Raw genomic sequence first — 8,598 nt, 5'->3', positions numbered from 1 at the left:
GAACTAAGGCGGAGCTTTACCTAGCAAAGACTTCTAGATAAAGTGTTCATGATAGACATGTTGCATTTGAATGTTCTTTCCAAAATGTCATTGGCAGTTGGCCTGAGTATTGCCAATGACAACACTAGAGTTAGGAAAATCAAGTGACGGAAGAACTTTCTCTGAAGGCTTATTTACTGCACCTGTTGCCCCAGGACTGTTTCATGTGTCTGCTGGACTTTTGTAACACTAAGCACTTAATAGTTTGATTACAGCTGTTTGGAGGTCAACAAAGCAGTCTTACCAGGTGTTCGGGACAAGGATGACAAAAGGTTACTATCAAAATATTTTTTATTTTATAGGTAAATGGTTGATGTGAATGTGATAAACGAGTACAGGTATTGTCATTTAGAGTTATAATTGCAGGTACACATAATATGGGCACGTTATCTTAGTCAACATGCCTTTTTTTAGAGAAGATAAGTATAGGATGAATATAAAAGTATTCAGTGCAAAATATTTCATGTAAACAAAGATACTGCGTGTGTGTATAATGGACAGTCAACAATGCATAATACAGGTTAACATTTATCAAACGGATCACACAAATAAGCCCCCCCCCCCAATACACTCAAAGGTATATTAACAGGAATATATTGATCCAGTAGTGTTCATATTTGCACAATATTTCTGATTACATGTGATCATGTAACGTCTTGATTTGACACTTCTTCACCACATACTCATTCAGTAAATACTTTTCAGTGTCCTCTCACATTGTTCAAAAGTCCAAGTCAAGTCAAGTGGCTTGACAAGCCAGTATGATTGGGACTTTGATGGTGCGGTTTTAAATAGTTATACGGGGACCAAGAGTTGATCTGAGACTCAACCCACTTGTGTGGTGCGTGGTCATCTACCCGCTCATCTACCTCATTGTCGATAGTCGCCTCGTACTCAGGCATGACCAGTTCGTATTCATCAGAGCAGTTCCTCCCATCACTGTCCCCCCGTGAACGCACCTTGTCCTGGGTCAGCGCCCCATGGTCCTGGAGACTGAGGTGACACAGTCGACATACCCTCACAGGCTTAGTAGAGATGTGGCAGATTACGGCCCGGTTCTTGGAGCAGGTGTTGCAGACGACGAAGCCGCAGCGACGACAGTGGTGGCGACGTTTGTTGACCCGAAATGTTTTAGAGCAGCGCATGCAGATGGCGGACGCCCGGTCAGGGATCCAGGTGGTGGCGAAGGTGCATCCGGGCTGGCAGCCGGCATGCTGCAGCTGTTTGAACTTGCAGTCTTCGATGTGCTTCATCCAGGCATGCTTCTCCTCAGCAGAGGCAGCTGACACGTAAAATGACTTCCGTGGGGTGCGGATCAGCCACTGGTTCTCCATGCTGACCCCGTCTTCCAGGTCCTCTAGCTGGATATCCTCCAGGGAGATTATCTGCTGGTTCTTGTGCCAGTGTCCATGAAGGATGATGCTACCGTAGACCAAAATGTCATTAAACAAGTAAAATACTTTGGGCTGTGGGCGGCGTCGACACAGCTTCATCAGCCGCCCCTCGCCTATCAAGACCCGGCCAGGTCTGAACAGGGACTTCCCAGAGGGGCTAAAGGAGTTCTCCACTGCCTGGATCCTCTCTCTGTTCTCTTGCGTGAAAGCCAGCTGGTCCACCATGATGAGCTGGATTACAACACTACAGGAAATTCACAAAACATTCACAAATTGTAAATACAATGTAAATAACAATAAAATGACATTAAGTTTACACATGAGACAAAATGGTAGGCCTATGTCACTAATGATCGAATAAATGTATAGTGAAAAATAGTAAATTACCTTTTACTCTCTGTTTTGTGATTAATATCTTGTTTACGCTGCAGCAGTCTGTGTCTCGGTAGTAAATTGCTTAGTTCCCGTTTCACCACCATACAGTAGGTTTTGTCAGTGTCAAGTAGTAGTTTCTGTAATGAAGAGTGAGTTGTCACAAGAGGTCCTTTATATGTGAAACTCACATTTCCTGTTGAGTCGCACAGCATGGGGAGTTCCAAAACAAGTTGACGGGGAGAGAGAGGGAGAGAGCAATTAGAAAGAAGGAAAACAGGCAAGACCAGATTCCAAAACATGACGGGATGTGACTCGGGGCATAGAGATCCTGTTAAATTACAGTAAATACAAGTATTGTAAATGCAAATTCTCGACTAGGACTATGAATACAGGAAAACCCCTGTTGGACAGCATTAGAGCAAGCATCCTTAATTGAAACAATAATAAAGCTGTCTTCCCGCCAGTGTTTTGGTAAAAAGCTGAGGGATGGGCCTGGGAGAAATGTAAACACTCTCACATTCATAGAGAGAGCTATGGATGCAAGGACTGATCTTCCATGATATCAACATGTCTTTGAACCAGGTGAAAGCTAGGATCCTTTACTGATGTCACTTGTTCAATCCACTTCAATCAGTCTAGGTCCAAAAGTATTAACAGCTTCTACCCCCAAGTCATATGACTCCTGAACGGCTAATCAAATGGCTACCCAGACTATTTGCATAGAACTGCAATGCTGCTGGGTTTTTCAGAATCAACCGTTTTCCGTGTGTATCAAGAATGGTCCACCACCCAAAGGACATCCAGTCAACTTGACACAACTGTGGGAAGCATTGGAGTCAACATGGGCCAGCATCCCTGTGGAACACTTGACACCTTGTCGAGTCCATGCCCCGCTGAATTGAGGTGTACAAAACATTTGGAACACATTCCCAATACTGAGTTACACCCTTTTTTGATGGACCATTCTTGATAAAACACAGGAAACTGTGGAGTGAAAACACAGCAGTGTGCAGTACTTGATACACTTAAACCGGTGCACCTGGCACCATAACCCGTTCAGTTTATCATCCATTTATAGGTCCAAAAATGTACGTAGCAACCAAGGATTCCAGCTTTAAGCAGAAATATGAATAACAATATAATGATAGGAAAAAAGTCACACGGCTATAAATTATAGGAATATAATGACGGTTAGTGATACTAGCTAATGGTTGCAGCTGAAAAACAAAACAATGCACTTGCTATAATTGAAAAGCAGCATTGAATGGAAAATCACAAATGATTCTGCTGCATGTTGATCAGACACTCGCTCTGGGGAAAACCACAAATATTCGGTAGTATGAGAAAGTGTTCTCTTGTTGGATCACTCTTATGGAATGTTGTTTAAACTAGGACATAGGCCTCCACAAAGACCAACTTCTGATAGGGAAGCATTGAAAACATGTAATGACTTCACAATCACAAGTGATCTTCTCAGGCCACCTTATGATGGAACACGCAGATTAAAAAAGCAAATGCACAAAGTGCCATTTTCAGAGGCCATATCTTCTTTAAACACAACTAAGAATGAGTAAACAATGTAATTGTGTTGTGTTAGCTCAAACGTGTGTATCATTGAACTAGGTGCAAGAGTTGTTACAGCTAACAAGGTTGGCCTTTTTTCAGTAGAAAAACACTACATGAAAGTACAGTTTAACTGTGCCTGATGTTTACCAAAAAGGTATCATTCTATTTTTAAAACAGACCATCATCAACTGACTGTCAACAACCAACATTTAAAGAACAACCCCAATTTTGTCTGTCTGGTTGAGCAGAATACAGCAAAGACTGTACAGGTGGAGAAAAAGATTAAGACATTGTTTCGAGGAATACTCTTACCGGCCATTATACCATGACAAATATGACCGATTTCCAACAAGCTCTACGCTTTACAAGAATACAGAAGTAGAACAAAAGAATTGTGAAATCTGGTTAATGTGCATCATGTGTGTTTTTTATGAGGGAACACAATATGCCCCAGTATGGCTATTTAGCATGGAATGCCAAGTCACCAGGGCTGAACAAATAAACATAGCACATGCATGCTAGAAACAGTGGACTTGAATATTACACATACAAGGTTGAATAAAAATGTATGCTTTTTGCAGCATCAAATGAGGTCATAGACGCATGTGTTGCATTGCACGGACTGATTCACCAGCCCTCTTACACCCTGTGAAAAGAAAGTAGAAAGCATATTTGAAGTCCCAGTGAAGAAGGAAGTGATGACATTAAGTGGTTCCCTTCCAGTCAGTCTCATACACACCACCTGCCCAAAAAACAAAATATCTCATGCATCAGCACACTACTTAGAACAGGGATAGGCTTTTTACTGGGAAATGAGGGAAATAAAATGTTACAATATTTTACAAAACAGACAGCAAATGCTTTGTCTATTAAATTAAAAAATATATATAAATTAAATTACTCAGTTGGTATTATTGTAATAGCATAAAAAGTTGACAAAATGACACTCATGGTTAAGAAACAAATATGAGCAATCCAAACGCCAACAGAGATACCTACTTGTCAATGCAACTCAACTACCAAATGAAAATTTCAGGTCAGCAATGTTTAGTATCTACGCCACTTCAATTGACAAACCAACATCGAAACCAACAATATACAACAGGTACCTCATAAAAAGTTGAGCAACTAGGAAATTCCCAAATTATCAGGAAATTAAGCATCTTGCATACCAAAGACAGGCACATTTTCAGGTTCCACATAGTAGTATCATTGTATTGTAACTCATTGTGTTACTTCAAACTAGGTGATCAAGGAAATGTAATCTGTCATTTGACAACAATTTATAGAGATAGATATGTTTATTGTACATACATTGAAGCAGATTGATTTAGTGCCACCATGTGGACATAGGTAGTGTTGCTCAAAACATATCAATGTATTTACAATTAAATCATTGACCAATCAATGGACACGTTTACAAAAAAAAAAAAAAATACCAACACAAATGCTCTCTAATCACAACTATGTTCTGATTGCTTTGAGTTTGTCAGGTCTTCTGTCTTTGCCACAGTATAAAATGCTATAGAACAGGACTTGCATCCAAAACAGAAGCCGAGGTTCCCGTATGACTTGAAAAATAAAATTGAAGATGGTGATAGTCCTTATTATAGATCCTGACAGGAGTTGTTTACTTCTCTGTCCAAAGAGCCTCTGAGCTCAGTCTCATTACTACACTCCAACAGGATCACAGGTCTATGGTTCCTTTGACTTTAAATTTCTTTGCGGATCGCTCGCTTGAGCGGAGTTCAAACTTGCTACCGTAGATATGGGAGACAAAGCCATCGATCTCCACAGCAAACACACTGTTTCGCTTCGGTATGACTGCAGAAGGAGGAGGGATAAGGAAGAAAATAGAATGTCAGTTTGGCAGTTGAAAAACAGTTCAATAACAGCAGACTTAACGAGTACCTAAACAAAAAGGTACTGAAATGTGGCGCACAAACCTTTCAGTTTGTCCTCCTTTGTGATGATTTTGAAGACATGTTTCATCTCCTGCACTAGGATTCCTGTGGTGCCTACATACGAGGGGCATTTGGACCTGGCCACTGTTTCACACACGCAAAAACATTGGTGATCATTCCATACACATGAATATATATACACAATGTGCCATAGATGTGCTAATTAAGATCCTGAAGACTGGCATCGATTAGTGACAGTAACAGCAAACGTTTTTGGACCAAATAAACAAACTCTCACCTGTAAGAATGGCACCATGAAAATCAGCCTTCAACAGCCTCTGCTGAATTGTCTGTGGGTTGCTTCAACATAGATGTCATGTTATTAGGATTTAACATTCTAGCCATACAAAAAAGCTTTGTCCTACATGAACCAAACAAAATGCTTTTCTTACCTCTCTGGTTTCAATCCGTTGCACAGATCTCTGATGTACTGTTCCCATAGCTCATGCAAGGGCAAGAAAAGCTCATATCTGCAGAGATAAAAAATAATAATAAGCGTGTAAAAAAATGAATACGCCTTATTAGGACGTAAACCTCTAACATGTCAGAGAAGTATAAACAACATATTTAGTCCTACTACAAGGAAAAAGCATGTACAAACTTTTGATGCTCTGGTTTCAGCTGAAAGACCTTCATCTCTCTCCTTTGTTTAGCATTGAGACCCTTGGCTCTCTTTTTGTTCTTCTTTTTCTTCTCCTTTTTCGCATACTTTAGAACCACAGCCTTGTGAAGCATGAAGTCGCCGATTTCCTTCTTGCTCATACCCGGTAAACTGTTCTTCAGAAAGCCATTTGTGAACATCTCCGCCTGCTTATCACTCTGAGACTGTATGGGCACCAGAACAGACATATCCCATCACGAGACAACTATAACTAACAGGCTAGTTAGGCTATGTAGCTAGCTTGTCTGCACAACTGAAAACAGTTAGGCTATGTGACAACATATTTAAGCGATAATGCCTGAGAAGCTGGTGTTTGAAGGATATATTAGTAGAAGGCCCGGCAAACCATGCCATTATATCCTCCAAACACTGGCTTTGAAATATCACTTTTATACAACGGGTTACCAACATATTCAAATAATGACTGACATAGTATGAATTTACTCATACTATTCCATCCTGCCACAAGATATAGTTCCAACACAAATAAATCTAGGGCTGCTACCCAAGCCGGCTGGTCGTTCATTCTGTTGGTTCGTTTGCGAACCACCCAGTTTATAATGGTGAATATGTTAAAGAGTGTCTGTGATTAGATCCTAACAGCAGACTACCTTAGTTGCAGTGGAAGGCTTTCTATAAATGCCTGTCTCAGGTTGTGTCCAACCTAATTCCTGGCTACATAATGATAGCGAACACGACAATATCACAACAGCACCGTAGGATACCCACCACTATACCCAGAATGTGTCCCTGATCAGGAGGTAGGCTAGCCTGCACGAGTCCTAGAAGATAAGAGAACAAATGTTACGTTATCAGTTAGCATTTTAGCTAATGTTGTGAGATGTAGCGAGGAACAACACGTATGCTAACGTTCGTAAACGTGTAGCTAGCTAATCTGTAAATAATGAACAACGAATGGATTTATGTGAGTAATAGTTCGTTTAAAAAAGACAGGTTAGGATACTCACTCTCCATATTTCAACTGGTACGCAAGTATGTCTGTAGAAGCCACAGCTCCAGTTGTAAAATAGCTAACGAGCACTCAACTTTGACAATGCATGTATTCACAACACATGGGACTACCGTACGCAGGCGCACAGCTGCAACACTGACTCAGGCCGGCGAGAGGTCATGGCTATTGCTATATGGGATCCTTGAGACGTTCCCACGGTAAACCTAGCCCTTGATCATTACTATTTGTTTCATTACATTACACAGTCATTGGAGGAAGGCGTCTTCTGTATGGGGGTGTTTTGTTAAAGAACCCTAATGCTTGGTCTGAACATTAACACGCACCGCTTACGGTCATAGCCGCGTGAAGTAGGGGTGCTACAGCACCACCCCGGAAAATTATGAAGAATTTCTATACACTACGTTCAAACGTTTGGGGTCACTTAGAAATGTCCTTGTTTTTGAAAGGAAAACTTTTTTTTGTCAATTAAAATAACATCAAATTGATCAGAAATACAGTGTAGACATTGTTAATGTCGTAAAGGACTATTGTAGCTAGAAACAACAATTTTGTTATGGAATATCTACATAGGCGAACAGAGGCCCATTATCAGCAACCCTCACTCCTGTGTTCCAATGGCACATTGTGTTAGCTAATCCAGGTTTATCATTTTAAAAGGCTAATTGATCATTAGAAAACCCCTTTGCAATTATGTAAGCACAGCTGAAAACTGCTGTACTTATTAAATAAGCATTAAAACTGGCCTTTAGACTTGTTGAGTATCTGGAGCATCAGCATTTGTGGGTTCGATTACAGGCTCAAAATGGCCAGAAACAAAGAACTTTCTTCTGAAACTCATCATTCTATTCTTGTTCTGAGAAATGAAGGCTATTCCATGTGAGAAATTGCCAAGAAACTGGAGATCTCGTGCAATGCTGTGTACTACTCCCTTCACAGAACAGAGCAAACTGGCAGCTTCATTAAATAGTACCCTCAAAACACCAGGTCTCTGACCACTTCCCTATAGGCTGTCTCATCGTTGTTGGTGATCAGGTCTACCACTATTGTGTCATCAGCAAACTTGAGAATGGTGTTGGAGTCATGCCTGGCCATGCAGTCATGAGTGAACAGAGAGTACAGGAGAGGACTGAGCATGCACCCCCGTGTTGAGGATCAGCGTGGCAGATGTGTTGTTCCCTACCCTTTGCACCTGGGGGCGGCCCATCAGGAAGTCCAGGATCCAGTTTCAGAGTGAGGTGTTTAGTCCCAGGGTTCTTAGCTTTGTGATGGGCTTTGAGGACACTATGGTGTTGAACGCTGAGCTGTAGTCAATGAATAGCATTCTCACATAGGTGTTCCTTTTGTTCAGGTGGGAAATGGCAGTGTTGAGTGTAATAGAGTTTGCATCAGCTGTGGATCTGTTGGGGCGGTATGCAAATTGGAGTGGGTCGAGGGTTTCTGGGATAGTGGTGTTGATGTGAGCCATGACCAACCTTTCAAAGCACTTCATGGCTACAGACATAGCATAGCGGGATTTCTTATAAGCTTCCGGGTTACAGTCCCGCTCCTTGAAGCGGCGGCTCTACCCTTTAGCTGAGTGCGGATGTTTCCTGTAATCCATGGCTTCTGGTTGAGGTATGTACGATC

General features: G+C 41.3%; 2 protein-coding genes across 2 annotated transcripts; both read right to left on the bottom strand.

Moving 5' to 3' along the window:
- Positions 1-316: 316 nt before the first annotated feature.
- LOC124033161 (pleckstrin homology domain-containing family F member 2-like) lies at positions 317-1,987 on the bottom strand. The gene is made up of 2 exons (XM_046345119.1): positions 1,821-1,987; positions 317-1,677 (listed from the first exon to the last, which is right to left on the bottom strand). Exons 1-2 carry the CDS (start codon positions 1,910-1,912, stop codon positions 774-776), a joined length of 996 nt encoding a protein of 331 aa, XP_046201075.1. The 5' UTR covers positions 1,913-1,987; the 3' UTR covers positions 317-773.
- A 2,254-nt stretch (positions 1,988-4,241) lies between these two features.
- On the bottom strand, positions 4,242-7,195 carry pop4 (POP4 homolog, ribonuclease P/MRP subunit). The gene is made up of 7 exons (XM_046345118.1): positions 6,968-7,195; positions 6,729-6,781; positions 5,940-6,163; positions 5,731-5,808; positions 5,577-5,638; positions 5,321-5,422; positions 4,242-5,198 (listed from the first exon to the last, which is right to left on the bottom strand). The coding sequence occupies exons 1-7, from the start codon at positions 6,972-6,974 to the stop codon at positions 5,062-5,064; spliced, it is 663 nt and encodes a 220-aa protein (XP_046201074.1). The 5' UTR covers positions 6,975-7,195; the 3' UTR covers positions 4,242-5,061.
- Between the last annotated feature and the right edge of the window lie 1,403 nt (positions 7,196-8,598).

The sequence above is a fragment of the Oncorhynchus gorbuscha genome, linkage group LG04, assembly GCF_021184085.1.
Source record: "Oncorhynchus gorbuscha isolate QuinsamMale2020 ecotype Even-year linkage group LG04, OgorEven_v1.0, whole genome shotgun sequence".
In the NCBI taxonomy this organism is placed as follows: Eukaryota; Metazoa; Chordata; class Actinopteri; order Salmoniformes; family Salmonidae; genus Oncorhynchus; species Oncorhynchus gorbuscha.
Note: the sequence above shows the minus strand (reverse complement) of the source record. Positions and strands in the feature narration are given on the sequence as shown.

What these genes read in the sequence shown, in the direction of transcription:
- LOC124033161 (XM_046345119.1), bottom strand. Translation starts at nt 1,912, where the DNA reads ATGGTGGTGAAACGGGAACTAAGCAATTTACTACCGAGACACAGACTG. An exon ending in CACAAAACAGAGAGTAAAAG is followed by an intron (nt 1,678 to 1,820) that starts GTAATTTACTAT and finishes AATTTCCTGTAG; the next exon opens with TGTTGTAATCCAGCTCATCA.
- pop4 (XM_046345118.1), bottom strand. An exon ending in AACGGATTGAAACCAGAGAG is followed by an intron (nt 5,639 to 5,730) that starts GTAAGAAAAGCA and finishes TCTATGTTGAAG; the next exon opens with CAACCCACAGACAATTCAGC. An exon ending in AAAGGAGGACAAACTGAAAG is followed by an intron (nt 5,199 to 5,320) that starts GTTTGTGCGCCA and finishes CTCCTTCTGCAG; the next exon opens with TCATACCGAAGCGAAACAGT.